Source organism: Amphiura filiformis, chromosome 14, assembly GCF_039555335.1.
Source record: "Amphiura filiformis chromosome 14, Afil_fr2py, whole genome shotgun sequence".
Classification (NCBI taxonomy): domain Eukaryota; kingdom Metazoa; phylum Echinodermata; class Ophiuroidea; order Amphilepidida; family Amphiuridae; genus Amphiura; species Amphiura filiformis.
In genome coordinates this window covers 221,844-240,822 of record NC_092641.1, presented here as the reverse complement: position 1 = coordinate 240,822, position 18,979 = coordinate 221,844, and the positions used below count along the sequence as shown (strand labels likewise).

General features: G+C 37.3%; 1 protein-coding gene across 1 annotated transcript in view; it reads right to left on the bottom strand.

The window, feature by feature from the left end:
- LOC140170510 (uncharacterized) overlaps nucleotides 1–18,979 on the bottom strand; it is a 30,214-nt gene extending 11,235 nt beyond the window's left edge. Inside the window, exons 1-8 of the mRNA XM_072193866.1 lie at nucleotides 18,967–18,979; nucleotides 16,239–16,511; nucleotides 15,791–16,039; nucleotides 14,555–14,797; nucleotides 11,035–11,286; nucleotides 4,565–4,875; nucleotides 339–498; nucleotides 43–179 (exon numbers count right to left, since the gene is read on the bottom strand). Of these exons, the coding sequence (XP_072049967.1) occupies nucleotides 43–179; nucleotides 339–498; nucleotides 4,565–4,875; nucleotides 11,035–11,286; nucleotides 14,555–14,797; nucleotides 15,791–16,039; nucleotides 16,239–16,511; nucleotides 18,967–18,979 (1,638 nt within the window). The remainder of the gene's footprint in view (nucleotides 1–42; nucleotides 180–338; nucleotides 499–4,564; nucleotides 4,876–11,034; nucleotides 11,287–14,554; nucleotides 14,798–15,790; nucleotides 16,040–16,238; nucleotides 16,512–18,966) is intronic.

Below are 18,979 nucleotides of genomic sequence, written 5' to 3'. Positions count from 1 at the left end.
AAAGTCAAATTTGACCTGGTGCACGTGTTTCAATTCACTAACCTTCATGACATTATTGATCAGAGGGACTTGGGGTGCCCAATTGTTTGTTGGGTGATTTAGTCTACCGTTGGGAGGGTCTATAACATAGCGGTCTGATATTCCCGTTACACTCTCAATTCCAGCAGATATCATGCAAGCTAATGCGAAATAAAATGAAAACATGTAAGTGTTATTTTAATAGAGCAAAATTAATGTTATAACTTTCACGGAATAGAAAAAGAAACTGTAAGATATGACGTCCTCTGCTACAATAAGGTAAATAGTAAAATTTTGTTAGATTTAGAAGTGAACCATACCTTTTGTCAGAGCTAGCGAACTGTTACAACCCAATATTTCCAACTGTAACTGGCATACACCATTACACTCATGAGGCTCGACACGAATAAGAAGAGTCTCAATCGGACTGTCAAATATGTTGGTAACAGATCCGCTTCCGTTAGTGTTCCCTGGGAAAAGCTAATATTAAAGTAACAACTATGTTATTTTATGTTTTGAACAAGTCTAGCTTTTCACAAATTACCATTAGCTTTTTCAAAATCGACACTTTTCCATGTTTTCAACATTTTGAAACTGCTTCACATATTACATTCGTAATTTCAAAATCGACACTTTTCCCGATTTTCAACACTTTTACAATATTCACAAATTAGAATTAGTTTTTTCAAAATCGACACTTTTCCATGTTTTCAAAACTTTTTTACTGCTTCACATAATTACATTCGTAAATTTCAAAATCGACACTTTTCGCAATTTTCAACACTTTTACTATTGCATACTACATTCAGAAATTAGAATTAGCTTTTTCATAATCGACACTTTTCCACGTTTTCAACACTTATGACATGTATTGGAAGAAACGTTTAAAACATGATTAAAACGCGTGCGCGGGTGAATGGTGGGAGCGACACGCAAGCGACACATAAACGACACGCGAGCAAGCGGGCAGAGCGTATACAAATCAAGCGCGTTAAACATGTTTAAGTTGAAAAACACTGCGCGCAAAACGGAAAATATAAAAAATACATTATAAAAACAAAATACGCAAACGCGTATGCGAGTACAAAAAAAAAATGGCGTCGCACAAGCGTACGGTACAAGGGTAGGCCTAATGGTAAACACGCGTGGTGCGAGTGAATGGTGAGAGCGAGTCCGTGTAAACACTTAAAGATGTAAACCATGATCTTGAAGGTGATGCGTTCACGAATCGGTAGCCAGTGAAGTTCTTGAAGGTAAGGTGTGGCATGATCTCGCGTCTGTGCACGGTGGATACGCTTGGCCGCCCAGTTCAGTATGCGTTGGAGACGTTGTAAATCTGAGCTGGTGGATCCAAATAAATAACTGAATTTTGAGGACCCAATACACACATATTGTACATGGAAAATACGTAGTGTATTGTCACGGTGAAGACCGTGCTTGGAAGAGTATGCTGTATGCTAGCATACGTATGGTCACGGTGTATAACGTTGTCAAAATACCACGTACTTTAGTACAGTAATATTACATTAATAGCGCCCTCTGTTGGTTATAATTCACTTAAAAACGTATTTTCAACGTAGTGAAGAAATATTTTAGGTAATATAACACTATAGAATATAAAAACTAGTATTTTTAGAAGTTACATTTCAAGGTCGTTACATTAAGGTTACTCAATGTTTCAACATTAAGGTTACTCAATGTTTTAACATTAAGGTTAATTTTTGTTAAACAAATTAGAGACAGCCCGTCACCCTTAAGGTTACTCACTGTTGTTTGTTGATGCTGGGGCCCAGTATCAACCAAAAACATCAAGGCCGCAGGGCCGGCAGGCCCGAGGCCGGAGACTCCCATACGACGACTAAACACTCCAAGTGGGACCCCAATATAAGGGCCCCGCAGGGCAAGAAAGCAAGAGTAACCTTAAGGATGACGAACTGATAAGGAATATTCTGTTCGGACAGCTCGTCACCCATTTCATAGGCCTACTTTTACATTTTTTTTTACTCTTTACCCCATAATTTCCCTCATTCTTCAGGCCCTGCCCTTTATCGGGGGCTAATTTATAGTTTAAGCTTGTTTGCTATTGTTTTTGGAGCAACATTGTTTCTTTATAAGCCTGCGGCGCAACCTTGAACAATATTGTCTTAGCAATATTGTCTTTTGAGATAAAGCCCCGTAGCCACCCCCAGCCAGCCCTATACCTCATTTTGATTTTTAACATACCAATATTCTGCTTTTTATATTCTATGGCGTCGCATATTATCTCAAATATTTCTTCACTACGTTGAAAATACGTAATTATGACCAACAGAGGGCGTTATTACTGTACTAAAGTACGTGGTATTTTGACAACGGTATACACTGTGACAATACGTATGCTAGCATACAGCATACTCTTCCAAGCACGGTCTTCACCTTGACAATACACTACGTATTGTCACAGTGTTTTCCATGTCCATACGTGAGGATCAGGATCTTAAAAGTGGATATGGAATCAGAATTTCTGACAGACTTTGGGAGAGCATTTCCATGTTTTGGGAGTAGTATATGAGAAAGTGCGATTCAAAGCAGTATGAAGATGGTGTCTGGTATTTGGTACAGTTAGTCGAGTGGTATCAGATGCTAAACGGAGACTTGATCGTGCTGGATGGTACAAAATGCAGGCAAGATAACGAATAGCATGAAGCGAGTCCGTGTAAACACTTAAAGATGTAAACCATGATATTGAAGGTGATGCGTTCACGAATCGGAAGCCAGTGAAGTTCTTGAAGGTAAGGTGTGACATGATCTCGCTTCTGTGCACGGTGGATAAGCTTGGCCGCCCAGTTCTGTATGCGTTGGAGACGTTGTAAATCTGAGCTGGTGGATCCGAATAAAACGTGCATTGCCATAATCCAATCTAGAAAGTACAAGTGCACGTACAACAAGCTGGCATGTGTTGTGATCGAGGTATTTGCGGATGCGAGTAATGTTGCGCAGTTGCAGATTGAGACCAGAACATAGAGAAGTAATATGAGGTTTCATACACATGGCTGAATCAAAAACAACACCGAGGTCGCTAACCTTGTCTGCAGGAGGGATAAACTTATCACCAACACGAAGCCTCACTGGTGGCAGATAGCATTTGAGATGCTCAGCAATGGCATTGAAAAATTCTGTCTTGTCCTCATTGAACTTAAGAAAGTTTGTTGTCATCCAGAGCCTAATTTCATCTATACACAGCGATATGTGTGAGAGAGCAGATGTGATGGAAGCTTGGTCTCGTGGGTCGAACTCCGTGGCATCAGCGTAGAAATGAAACAATATGTCATACGTTCTCAAGATCTTGCCAATCATTATTTATTTCAAGATCAGTGTGATGATCATCATCGATATAATTAAGCAAGACCACGGTAAAATATGTCGAGGAATACGATAGTAAATGATGATTTGGCAAGAAAATTAAAAAATTAAAATAAATAAATAAATTAAATAAATGAATAAATAAATAAACAAAAAAAATAAATAAATAAATAAATAAATATAAATAAAATCCCTTTTGGGATTGAGCACTTTATTCAAAAGATAGTCTAACTAAGTTGTTAAATAAATAAAATAAATAAAAATAAATAATTAAATACAAAATAAATAATAAAATAAAATGAAATCAATTTTCGATCGGAAAAAGGCAATACAATTTCGTTAGACTTACACAAGATTAAACCTGTATATAATAGACGAGTCAATTTATGTTTGAGCTGATCAAAATTGGAACATGAATGTTTTATGTTGTTAATATCTCTAAAAGACAAATGCTAATTTGGATAAAACATAAGTCGCCGCTTATGCAGGGCTTAAATTGGTCAATTGCTAATTATTAGGATTCATAACAAGTATAGTTTTACCTATCTCCGATGTAGAGTTCTTTAGTTATAGTCATAAAGGTCAAATGCTAAATTTTGGTCTCCAAATTTCCATGGGGGTAAAAAATCAAAAATGCTCCGATTTTGATTAAAGTGGTATCCAATTGTTCCGACTGGAACAGCATTTTAAATAAAGAATAGTTCGCCATATCTCAGATGTTTTGTTACATCACAAAACAGGTTAAGGGTAACATGATTCAATGGGCTTTGAATTTCTTGCTCTGTTATCCAGGTAGCGAAAACCCTGAGATATGGCACACTATTCTTTGGTTAAAATGTGTTTCCAAGGGGAATAATTTTGAATAAAAGCGGAGCTTTTTTGTCGTCAATGGCAGGGACCGAAATTTGACATTTGACCTTTATTCCTATGAATCAAGAAATGTACATCGGATGTAGGCCAAACTTTTCCTGAATCCTAATAATGAGAGGAATACAATATGATGGTTTTATCCATAGTCGCTAAATTCTATTTAAGGAAATGAGCAGTTTGTCCCATATTCACCTTTTTGTCATTTTTTGGATATGTAGTCACTAGCAAGCAAAAACATTGGTGTTCCAATTTTGTCTAGGTGCACCCATTATTTTACTTAAAGTGGCTCGCCTGTAACGCTATATCGTATAATAATTAAAATAGTGGTTTGTACCTTCTTGGAGTCATTGATATCATGCGTTATATATTGTAGTTCTCCTCCGAAACTTTGAGTCTGCACATAGTAGTTCATCACCCAGTTGACATCATTTCCTTGTGTCACAAGACCAGCAACTGTCGTTGTCAACCCAAGATACACCTGCATCCAGGTGCTTAATGTTGAATCTGTGTCCCAATAATCTCCTTTGTTGAGTCTGCTGTCGAAAGCCCTGTGTGAAACCCATGGAGAGTGTATCTCGCTAGTAATTCGTGAATCAGGAATCTGCTCACTCTCCATTCCAAGTGGAAAAGAACATTCTGATAAATCTGATATGAATAAAATAAGAATGGATTTTTAAAGACCCAATAACGTGGTGAACCAGGAACCTTAATTTTAAGCTATTAGGAAAATTCAAAGAGAAGGACATTTGCATGGGAATTTTAATTTTCACCCATATTTTGTCAATTTTCAAGGAAATGTGCTTAATTTTACTGGTGAAATCTGCTGAAAAACGAGTACAATGAGCCTTTCACAGAAAAATGATGTTATTGACTTATATTAAAATAATAATCCAAGAAAGGTTGAAACCATGGACATGGTAAAGTGTTCAACCAAAAGGGAGCTTAATACATGATAAAACTTAGATGACCCTGCTACATTAGTTTTACAGTACTGTTTCGTAAGGGCCTTAGCCCTCACTCCTCAGAGTACACTCCATACCAGTATCTTGATCAATTTTAGTTACATGGCAAAGGAGATGTTGAGCCCTATTGACGTTGACATATTTTGTGATGTTACTTATGTAAAGAAACATCCAAAACAATCCAAGTTTTCTCATTTAGATTTATTTTGTCAAAGTAACCATTTGAGACCAGTTTGCTTAACATTGGGGCATTGTAGAAACGTGTGGACCCCATGTGGACAATTTTATCTGTGACCTTTTGTGTATAACTCAAGAACTGTATGTCTGAGACAGGTCAAACTATACTTTTTCTAAATTATTAGAGAGAATACATTGGTATTAATTTTACCAGAGTTGACCAACTTTGAAATTTCACACCTTCATAAGCGGCCAATTTGGATTCGTGAAATAAAGGGCTGGCAAAGAGCTTTTGGCAGGGCAAGAAATATTTGGCAGGTCGAAAGGGGAGGGGACGAGCAGTTTTTGGCAGGTCGAAAGAGGGGGAAAGTTTGGTTATCCCTATTGAGCGGCAGATGAGTTCTTCCGCGGTTTGTGTTTTCAATTTCTCTCATTCTTGGGGAACGTGTAAAGTGTACGCTTGTTGGATATCCAAATTTCGCAGTTTGTGGTCACGGTTGTTTGATGGCATGTAAAACTGAATCATTTTTAAGAAATGTTGAACAATGATGGCGCTATTAATCTTAAATCTTGTTTGCAACTTTACAAGGGGTAGACACTTGTATAATGGTATTAGAACATCAGCAAAAATACTTTTGATAAGGGATTTTTCAAAAAACTTTTTATCATAAAATGTAAGATATAACTGATATTATTGGGCTAATTTAAATATAAAATATATGTAAATAGCGCCCTCAATTTCACAAAAATGTACAGTTTTTTGGTAGAAATTACCAAAAAAGAGCAAAAAAGATGAATAATTTCATATAGAAACGAAAATCTATTTTACAAAGTGCTACAAAATATATGTGTATATACAGTTTATTAGTGTCATAGCTGTTGGTATTATTCAGGTCTAGAATTGAACATTATATAATGTTTTGTTAGAAAAATTAATAAATGATCACATCAAACAACCGCGTTGTTCTTTGTAGCCCTGCGGGCAATCTAGTTAGATATCCCTGTTGAGCGACGGTTGTTGGTGACTTTTGTGATTTGTGATTTTAATGTTGCCTTTAATTTCCTGCCACCCCTCCTCCACACCCTCTGGATGCTTTAACTGAATTATTTCCCATAATTCCAATTCTATGGTGTCAAGAATTACTCTTCCTTGGTACGATAATTTATCTTACCATGATGACTTATATTTTTTGTTAAGTCAACTTGACGTGACGAGTTATCCTACCATGTAGACATTAATTTTGCCAAGTTAACTTGTATTGGCATAATAATTTATTTCGCCAAGACGACATCCATTTTTTTGGTATGTAGACTTGGCATGATACTTTGTGTTGCCATATTGACTTACATGTTTTCTTTGCGAGATAAATTATCGTCATGTTGACACAATGCTGATAATAAATCGACATTATCTTGCTAAGTCGTGGCACTTATACGCTTCCGTACTATGCAGTATGTTTGACAAAAGTTAAATGAGGTTTTGGAATCACAATAAACGATACGAGTTGAAGTGGATATTAGAGAGGATTGCGATTTCCAAACGAAGAATCGAACGCCCGTGCAATCTATTCAAAATACTGTCACAGGAGAGTGATTTTGAATAGATTCCACTGCCGTTCGATATGTACGATTGGAAATCACAACCTCTCTATTATGTGGGAAAGAACGTAAACTTTATTGTTAATTTCTTCATCGAGCTATTTAGTAGATCGATGATTTCTTTGATTTATCAATTTAAGAGAATTGAATAAAGGTGTTATTATATGACAATCGAGCTATACTGTATTCAGCGAAACGTCCAATGACGTCTTTCGACAATTCCACCATCTCGGATAGGGTTTACTGTAAAATTGCTTCATAATCAAGTCGCTAGCGATGACCACTTGCAATTTGAACAATAAATTAGTGAAAAAAAGGTTTTTGTTTATTACGGGTGCACAACAGGATTTTTTTACTTGGAAAAATACGACCTACAGTAATTTTGCAACTGATCAAGCAGCAGAATCTCACATGATATTCAGAAAAACCAAATTCAGTTTCTCAACTTTTAATTGTTATCATTACACCTTTCACACATTAGGTATTCAACTGACAAAGTTGATTTATCCTTATGTTTATTTTATTGGTACATTTTTAATCATCTAAATATATATCATATTTTTAGACGTGTGCCTACTAGGCCTACCGGTGTGTTCTCTTATAGACTAATTAAAGATTTTCTTAAGTAATATGAACAAGAAATTGGATGCCTATGGACATGATAGATGTACATCTTAAAACATAATAAAGATCTTTGATGGCCCTCTCATCTCTAGATGATCACCCAGATCAATTTAAAATAGTCTTTGCGTATCTTTACAGATGCCGAAATCACAGATGATGGTTCAAAAAGATATAGATTTGCATTTGTCGGTGGATAGTTTGATTTTTGATGGCAGATATCACCATGGTAGGTTGAATCTACAGCCACGCATGTCCATTTTGTTCCGATCTGTTTAATAGTTTTGAGACGCATAATGGGCCGAGGGATATCCGACTAAGGCTACTGACAATAGCCTAGTGACTGACCTCTCTGTGTGTGAGTGAGTATGGTATACGCCATGAGGTCATCTTCTTTTAGACTGCCTCCACGAGTGGCCTACGCTGCGCTATAGTTCGGCACATATAAAATCAGAATTTTTGTCACTTTTTGAGCTCAATACGCACCCTTCTTTCTCAATACGCAAGCTAACGACTATCATATCATTTCAACATATATATTCAAGTGCAAGCCAAAAAACATGGCTTCTTTAGAATAAAAAGAAATACGGGAGATATTCATCATTTTCTACCCCGGTATCCAAAGATTTATCGTTTGAATATCAAATCGTGCATAGCACGTTCACGTGTATCGATCCCGGGTATTGATTTTAGTGTCTCTGCTGTACCAAGTAATTATTAACCAGGCGATGTCGGTCAACGCTCTGCAGGGTATATTGTTCTATTGTTTCCGATTAGAGCGCTGACATATTGGAAAATGTTGCCAATCAATATTCATGAGAGTGTACATTCAACGTCCAGTTCTCGAAATTGGGTGACTTGTGTTTGGCAGGTGTGAAATACATCTGACTGGGCGTTTTAATTACGTAACGAATAAAGGCATTGACATCATCGAATGGCTGCCCAGTGCTGTTATGTGTTTAGTTATTATATAGGCCTATAATAATAATTATTAAATGTATTCATCATTCCTTTCTTTTCCCTTCTCTGTGCTTATTCTTTCCTAGGCCTACACTTTATCACTCCCTCGCTCTCCTTGTCCCCTCTCACCCTCCCTCTCTCATTCCCATCATTTTCCTTATATTTCTATTTATCTACTTGTCTTTATTATATCTTTTCATTTCTCCTTCCTCCAGCCCTCTCTCATTCTCCATATCCCTCCCCCTCTTCCTCCCTCCTTCCCTCCCAAGACTTCTCACAGGGGTGAATCTGCCCCTTCCCAACCCCCTCCCCTCTTTGGGTACGCCACTATTTCTATACCAATCTCCTTCTTAAAATAAAATTAAATGGACATTTCTTAAAAACAACCTTTATAGGCCTATACTTATACTTACATGTATACGTATAGCGATTACCATTATAGTGTAATATATGTGATGCGATCAAGCAAAATCAGTCGGAACTCGGCAATAATAAATTTTCAGTTTCTTATAGGATAGTAAAAAGGATTTACAAAGCTGGATTTTGCAGAAACCCCCATTGAAATTGAACAACCAGTTCCAAAGATATGAGCATTTAAAGTGCTTCCAAAACAATAGGAAACAAAAGGAAATATTGCCTTTGTTTGGCTATATCTCAAAATCAATATTTCCGAGTTCCGACTGATTTTGCTTGATCGCATCACATATGTGGAAATGGCAGCCGTCATACATTCTAATGTGTAATCGATCAGCAAGAGCATTCAATTTATTTAAATGAAGCGCCTAAAGCCAGGTGGGTGGTAAAGATGATTGCATCCACAGCTAAAACCTCCTTTAAAGATTTCAATGGTACCACTTTACACATGACTGCCCTTACACATGACTGTATTGTGGTCACTTATTGATACTCGCCTGTTGTGTAGAGCGTTAATATGATGCCGGACCAGTGACCAATTTAATGGCGGAACCCCTTTGTTCGAAACAATGGTACCACTTTTATGAATAGCCTGTCGCATCTTCTAATCGGCATCAAAGGAACAAAGCATTATATAATCTATTGCGACTCTATTTCTATTTAAAAGCTCTTTGATGTCGGTGTGTGGTGGTTCATAACCAGCCAAGCTCAATAGATAAGAAGCTTAGCAAATCGATAGTCCACCATTCATACCTGATTGCTCAGTATCGACTCATAACGATCATAGAGCGTGTTTATAGTGAGCCAAATTATCCGGTATTTAGCGTATATTAGCGTACTGCGAAATCAATTGTTATTGCAGTATAATCTTTCCGTATACAGCCACTATTGACACTCTCATTGTACAGAGGGAACTGGGTTCGTGGATTCTCCTTCTATTAATAGCTCGATGATATGACGAAGACAAAGACACCTCAAATGTGAATGAAAATCAAACAAGTTTCCTTGATATATACAAATAATATCACAATAGCAATATATGGATGTTTAAAATTGTGTTATTCTTGATTTAAGACAATAAATTGGTTAATAAAACATTGAAAAAAAATTGTGCCCGGGTTTCAGAAATGGATTAGGAGTTCATCGCTTTGAACGCTCCGCCACGGGCAGCTGCTTTAAATTAGCTGCGGAAATGGAGTATTTCCTCATATGAATGTATGCTGTGTTCCGGAAAGAAAGAAAGAATTGTGAAAAACTTGATTTTTTTGGCTGACCACTCATCAGCCTCAGCCACTTTTCAAAATTGGGGAAGAGCATGTTAATAATGGTTGCTCACTACTGCAAAATGTTCAGTGGAACGGATATGCTATGATTGTTTGCAGCCAGTTAGTTTTAAAACACACTTCTTCCATCAAGACATATATTAAAATGCAACTAGTTAACATAATTTTCTGTGAACCAAAATGCTAGCAACAGTGGTTGTAGGGGAATATCAAGGGCTCTGGTAAACAGTTCCCTTGCACAACATGACAAGCAGGCAAATCTGAGCCATTATGAATTTCAACAGGGTTATACCAGGTTAGATTTACGCTTTCAACCTTTTGGCAAGGAGCGTCGGTATGACCCTGATGTAGATTTAACCTAGAAGAATCTAATACCCAATGATGATCTGCACGACAGGACAGATACAAGGGAGCGCCATGGTAAACCAACATACCAGTCGATATCAACACTTTTGGATCTATGGTTAGGATGATCACATTTTGGAGTATAGTTTTATCTAAAATTGATTTCATCCAATGAAATGAAAATGAGGGTCAATGACATTCTGCAGGGTAAAACTTTGCTGAGTTATGGGCAAAGTAGTGCCGTCTGAATTGTCCAAAAATGTGTGACTCAACATTGACATACGACGTATGTCTTACTGTAATGCTGACGTTATTATTTTACCACGAAGGACTACTGTGACGAAGGGCCATTTTACAAAAATGCACTTATAATTCATAAACTCTGGCTATTGCTACATCATAATGTGGGCACTCTATGTAAATAACAATGTGGTCATACTTACCAGGTGTGGTTGGTTCAATGGTGGTCGATACAGGAGTGGTCGATACAGGAGTGGTCGATACAGGAGTGGTCGATCCAGAGGTGGTCGATACAGGAGTGGTCAATCCAGGGGTGGTTGATTCAGGGGTGGTCGATCCAGGGGTGGTTGATTCATGGGTACTTCCACTGTCAGTGGAACTTCCGGTATCTTCAGTCGTTGGTGTAAGTTCAACAGTTGAGGTTGGACTCTCTGATATGATAACATCTGAAGCAACTAAAAATTGTGACATGGTATAAGGTGTATAATGGTTTTGGAGGAGCAACATTTTTCTGCTTAACGACGCTGTTTATTTCCCAGCAAACACAAAACGTTTTAGAGATATTTTGCAAAAATATTTGCCAAGAATGTCTTACCAATAAACATTTTACAATAGTTGTGTAAATGTCGTTTTTTCATATTCCGTTCTGTCCAAAACCAAACGCGTTTATTTGCTGGGTTACCAAATACCAACGATTGTATGGTAACGATTTTCAGAAAAAATTACTTCTCTTTTATAATTGTTGCAAATAAAGTTCACAATAATAAATAAAATAGTGATTATCAAACTTGTAAATGTTGTAAAACAAAACAAGAGTATTTCAGAGATGAATTTCAAACTGCTGGCAAAAAGGTAAATTTACTGCTCAACACAGAATACCAAGGTTCTACCTCCTCAAAGCAGTTTAGATGAATTTTCTTTTGTGTTTTCAATGACAAGATGAACAAGACCTGTCAGTGTCTTGAAAGTAAACAAGTGAGTGAATATTGTGACCCTTTAATAACATTAACAGTTAAGGTATCAGTTACTTTTTCGCGTGTATATCATAAACAAAGGCATATGTGACATAATTAGAACTAGCGGCCAATAAGCTGCATCTTTTAGCTCGGATTTGACACCTTATGTGATAAAATCGGTCAAGAAATAAAGTCACGATGAAATATTACTGCACAGATTAGATCAAGAATTTAGCATTGCTGCTTCAATTCAAACTTGGTTCGGAACATACCTTGATAACAGATCTCTCCGTGTATTTGTTTCAGGGGTGTATTCAGACAACATCTCTCTCAAGTATGGCCTACCCAGGGCTTCGTTATAGGTCCCTTAGGATTTGTTTTCTATACTCATGTTGTTGGTCGTATACCTCGCCAACATAATCTGCATTATCACATATATTATGCAGATGACATACAGGTTTATATCACAGTTGACCCAAACATTCCTGGAGATGCAGTTTGTGCCATCTTTAAGCTCTCACAGTGTGTTAAATACATCAAGTTTTTGTTTAAATCGAGAAAGCCTGAACTCACAACTCACATTATGTTGTATATTTTTATATTATTGCGTTTTTTAACCATGTTAATTGCTTTGGTACAGCGCTGTGGTAATACATTGATATAGCGCTCAATAAATGCTGTGATATGATATGAAATGATATGATATGAAATTAATGATATGATATGATATGATATGATATGATATGATATGATATGATATGATATGATATGATATGATATGATATGATATGATATGATATATCAACAAATGGAAGGTGCGTAACAAATTGAAACCCAATTCTGACAAGACAGCGTTCTTTGTTATGTCTTCTCCCAAGCATGCTAAACACTTCTCAGTCTCCACCTTGATGATACTGTTATAACTGTATCGTCTACTGTGGGCAACCTGGGTGTTGTTTTTGACCAAAATATGACCTTGTCTTAGCATATCACCAGTTTGAGTCAATCCATTAACTGGCAAATTCGCAATATTTACAGAATTCGCAGATTCATTAACTTTACACTTGTGCTAACATTATTAGATCACTCGTCATCTCCCGTCTAGACTACTGTAATCTTCTGTTAAATCGTATCAAACAAAAAGATCTGAATCGTTTACAGAAGCTCCAAAACAATTGTGCCCAGCTGATTAATCCTGCCATATCACCCCATTGCTCACTGACTTGCACTGGCTCCGTTTTGAAGTCCGCGTCAAGTTCAAACTTTTCCTCTGTGTGTATAAGTCACTGAATGGACTCTGTCCCCAGTACATGAAAGACTGTCTGGTGGTGAAAAAACCTCGTCCTGAGTCAGTAACCACCCGTTCTTGTCACAACTTGAACCTTGAGGTTCCTAAGACACATACATGTGCTGGCCTTATGAAGCATTTTTAAGGAGTGTGAACTATTAATTTTTGGATGGATTTACATTTAAAGCTTCTGTTTAAATCCAAATGATTTATTTTCACCTTCGAAAAAACATTTCGCCGCCATTATCTGCGATTGATTACGTTCGGTAACTATATAGGGGTGGACGGTATGAGAATTTTTAGTCAACGGTACCGCGATACTTTTGTGTGCTACCTGGTATCGGTATTTTTATATTATGAGACTCCTTAAGTCGAAATTGAAGACCACCTACGTAAAGGTTGTCGCGAATAGGTGGTAGACGGCCGTGTCTCATTACAACGGCGACCGAGGTGGCGTAAGGTTAGGATAAGGTTAGGTTATTGCGTTTTACTATATCTTTACTAATTTTGTCCTTCTTCCATTGTAATAAATTGATGTCCAACCTGGTATAATATAAGCACACCAAAATAGCAACAGCTATTTTTTCAACTAACTCGAATGAACACTAAAATAAAATGGTGACATGTTCAACTAAATCATGTTAATTGAAAGACAATATCTATTTCTCAAAAATATGAAAGAAAGACTTTGCATTACAATTTAAACAATTTGTAAACTGAAATAGACCATGGCTTGCGACCTCAGACCTGCTATGAGGCTGGGCCAAAAAAGCCGCTGTAAGCCTGGCCTAACAGGCTTGCGTAGACTACGGCTACATAAGACTGAATTCGAGAAATGCAAATTTTACCGAAGCTTGGGGCTAATCCTACAAGCCTGGCCCACAGGCTAACGAAGCCTCGAGGCTATTTTAGCCGTGCTTCGGGAAACGCGTTTTCAGCTAAGCCTGGTCTTACAACCTCTTATCCATGAGGCTAGACAAGCTAACTGCTAAGTCACTCGTCGAGAATTTTGCTTTTTGAGTAATGCTTTTTGGTGAATATATAGAGTAGAACATAACAAATTAATGTACCCATTTTCTCAAAAATGTCGAATATCTATGTGATACGGCCGACGTTGCGTGTTTTCCATAGTGACGTATCGTTTTGTACTTATTGCTTTTAATTTGCCAATGTGTCTTTATTTCTTTTGAAAGTTGTTTTTATATAAAATCTATGTAGTTTGCTACAAAAAGTTCACATCAATTACAAAATACTCAAAATATAATGAATATCTGATTTACACAACTAGATTTTATATTTCTTCAAACCCGATTTTCTCGAAAAGTTGTTTATTCGCGATGCCCCACGATACAGCCGACGAAATCTGCCACGTGCCAACTTGGCTCTCCCTTTCCGAATTCCCAATTTGAATATTCACTATGTTTGTAACGTAGATATTGGTGGAAAATAAAATACACTTATGAGCATGATCAGACTTGCCTTTGATGTCGACTACAAAATCACATGTCTCGTTGTTCTTGCTGTTGTCTCCTGCTACGCACGTGACCGTTGTTTGTCCTATAGGAAACTGCGATCCAGATGCCGGGCTGCACACTACGCTCACCTCACCAGAGTTATCATTAGCAGTAGGAGTCTGGTATACAACTATGGCAGTGGCTTTGCCTGGATCTGTCTCTGTTACTATGTCTGTAGGACAAGAATCAATCGCTGGTGCTTCTACGTCTAAGAATAAAAGAACATTTATTCAAATAATTATTGTAATCTGGACAGGGACATGAGATCTGCCATGATTTGTTGTGGCTTTGTGGGAAATAAACATTGGCCTATCCCGTAATATGTAATGATACATTTGTGATGGAAACATTGGTCTGTAAATTAACCGAACTTGCCTTTGATGTCAAATTGAATGTTGCACGTGGCGTCATTCTCACTGCTATATCGTGCTACGCACTAGAACTTATAAATTATCCTCTTCAACAATAGGATTATTGATTGGTTTAAAAGGTGTTTGACTAGCAAAATGAGATATATGTAGCACCAACTTGAGGGACCTATGAATGCGACCTTCATGCGGCTGGTTTGTGGTGGACGGTCACATATTACAGTACCCCATATAGTATAATCAAATAGGCGGGGAATGTTAGGCTTTTACCACTGCGCCGAAAAGTAGGCCCACGTTAAGAGTGATATTAGTTGACCTGTCTGGTCTGTATTTTGTGTGTTAAAGAAAGTAGACAAATTAAATGACTTGAATTAATAGTTTGTGATGTTTCTGGCGAGATGTCACAAGAACATTCTCAAAATAAAATATTTTAATATCAATCCGAGATATTATAAGGCCAGCCGATTACGAGCTGATCAAAGTATAGGCATTTGTGTTGTAATATCTGGCTGTTGACAGCCCGCCTGAGAATGCAAAATGGACGATATTATTGTCATACGACCAAATCTGCACACAAACATTATATTGTCCTAGGTTTCTGATGGTACCGTATAAAAAACTCAACTTTTTTTCCACACGTTGCACATTTAAGGAAAATGTCCCTAAATCTTATCACTCACATTACTCATTCCGACCAGATGCGGAACTTTCACTATTTGTCATGTTTTCAAAATAAAAGCATGCTAGTTGTGCGGGCCCTTTCCGGGGCGCGCGTGTGGAGGTGTATCTATAATATATGTGTGTACGTTTGTTGTGTGGGTGGACCGACTTGCCTTTTATATCAACTTGAAAGTCGCATGTTACGCTGTTCTCGCTGTGGTCTCCTGCAACGCACGTGACCGTTGTTTGTCCAATAGTAAATACTGATTCAGATGGTGGGTAGCACACTACGCTCACTTTAGCACCAGATTGATCTGCAGCTGTGGGGTTCTGGTACACAACCATGGCGGTGGCTTTACCGGGATCTGACTCCATATTTTGGTTTGCCGGACATGAAACCGTCACTGGAACTTGTCGTATGTCTGGATGAACAAAAAACTCAGATCTGGACTTTTGTATGCCACGCAAAGTAAACGTAATTTTCAAAAATAATGATGACGACGACGACGACGACGATGATGATGATGATGATGATGATGATGATGATGATGATGATGATGATGATAATAATAACAATAGAAATAATTACACTAATAACAATAACAAGGAATAGTTTCTTACCACAATATGTAGCGCGGTTCATAAGTTCATCAAGTATGTCCTTCTCCCAATGGTGTCTCATAATCAATAAACTTGGGTCATCTATAAACCACAGGTCGCCATCCTCATATTCCTCTTCCCTTCTTGGACACGATTTTGCATGTTTAGGTGCTACCACTCCTTGGCAAAAACATACTTCCTTATATGGAAGAGACCATCTAAAGACACCGCCTCTAGAAGGATCTGGTCTTTTTTCAAGGATACAAACGGTAGTCTGCACCACAGCTAGATGAGCTGTTAATATATTGACAAAATAGTGAACCAATTGTAAAAATAAATGTATAAAAAGTCACTACCATACAGTAGTATCTGTAGCAAGGTCAAACAAAAATTGTTTCCGAAATCTCGTCAGGTCAGTGACATTATATTGTTCATTTATAGAAAAGCCAAATTAGACCAGCAAGCAAGGGCTTTCAGGTCCAACAGAAATGTCAAATTAAGCACTGACATCTGAGATATGGACGGACTCGCCTTTGCAAACTGGTCATAAAATGTAAACAAAAGTATTGCACTATAAATAAACATCAAAATTACAAAGATAATAACACATTAAAAGTACAAGTTTTAAAAACAGCACTATATTAAAAGCATGAAGCCCCAACATATTGCACTTAGTCACGCAGAATAAAAAACACCCCACATATTAAGATAATGCCCCTCCCCATCTCCATGACAAAACACAATATTGGCACTAAGGATTACATTGAATGGACTGAAAGTAATCTCTCAAGTGGGATTAACAAATTGATATCCGTAATGTGCAGGGTCTCATTTACCATTGGGCCAGATATGCCCGGGCCCAGGAACCCCAAAATTGTGGTACCACAAACATTGCCCTGTGCGTCTTCCTTTTTAGCCCAAAATATACCATGTTTTGATCCTAAATAGGGTAAATCGCAAAATTAGGCGCAATGGCCCTTTATATAGCGAATTTCACCTTCATTTTGGGCTAAGATCGCCTGACATGGAATTTTTTTCACACACTTTGCTTAGAAATGTCAACAGTCCTAGTAAAATCGGAATATCTAAATTCGATCTTATACGTAAAACTTGGCAACTTGAGTGCACATGCCTTCCTCACGATGAGTTTGACCCTCACATTTTTGGCCTGGCACAGGGCCCTCAAAAAGGCAAATCCGGCCCTGGTAATGTGACGGGGAAGGTCAAACCATTTTAAGTAAGCGTTGGATGGTGTGATAAAGAAAAGCATCAGTTTTGAATTGAGATGGTGAAAAATAAGGTGACTAGGATACCCACTATTCGAACTGATTTTATTTCAAATCTGACAGTTCTTAATTATTACCATCGTAAACATTCAAACCCTGTAATTTCAAAACAGAGAAAAGATAATGAAACCTATTCTATCCACGACCATGTTAATTAATTGAACTTTTCATCATATAAATGTTAATGTCTACTTTGCCAATTAATGGATACTTATCACTTGGCGGTGCTATAAAAATTTCCACTACATCTATTTTAAGTGCTTCCAGTGCAAAATTGTGTCATTAAAAAGATCATTAAGGGCGTTCATTTATTTCTTCATGTGTCGAGGCAATTAAGAAAGTGCAAACTTAACGTTCTGTACCAAAGCCGGTTCTGCACTGTCGATTATCCCAATAAAATACACACAAACAAACCTTTTTTGTAATATTTTCAAAAGGACACACAAAGATTACCTACAGAGAGTTTTATAAAAGCTAAAAACACTTAATAAATTTAAGACTTCTTAAAATGTTGCCATATATAAATGTATCAGATATTGAGCTTTTTGGGAAAACAACGTTTGCTCTCAATTTCTGATAGATTTTTTTGAACTTGGAAAACGTGACCAGAGTTACCCCTGCTTGCTAAAGCTACCTTGTTCTACGGTAGGCTTTACTCCACATCTTGAGCTCAACCATCTGTCTATGACTGTTGAATACATAATACACCAATCACAAAAAGAAACTCGTCAGTTATAGTCGTCCTTGCTTCTTTTGAAATATACATTTTGCTAATTGGACTTTGCTTTCTTATTTGACACCCTGTACGTGAAAACCGAGATATGCGCCTCCAAACCCTCAAACCCCAAAATCAAAAGTTGCAATTTTGACGATTTTCAATGGGAACGCATCGTTGTATTGCATACAGGCACCACGGACCAATCAACTGTGTTTGTTACATAATGTGTGCTTTATTGATTGCCCGTAGTGCTTGATGGTTTGGAGGCACATATCTTGGTCAATTCGTGTTCGATTTAGACGAACAGGGTGTCAAATAAGAAAGTAAAGTCCACTTAAAAAAAGGTATTTTACAGAATAATCAAACATTATCAGGTTGTTGAACAGCAAGGATGACTATAACTGACGAGTTTCCTTTTGTTTCTGGTGTAGTTTATTGCATTGTGACATTGGAGATCAGACACTTTGGTGTTTAACACAATCGGCGACAATAATAACGCAAAATCGACGACAACACTTAGAGCAGCTGTAGCAGTAGGTTTAGAGTTCATCCTCCAAATTTTTAGTGTTATGGTTTACAGATCTTGTAAGCCATGAGTGCTATCTTTCTCCTTGAATCCATTGACTTTCTCCTTGAAGTCATTGAATACATTAACTTTTACATTGATTACATTGACTTTCCCCCGTTAGCTGCGTAATCGTCAACGATTAATATAATGTGAAGAATCACTGAACATGCGACATACCGACAATAACCAT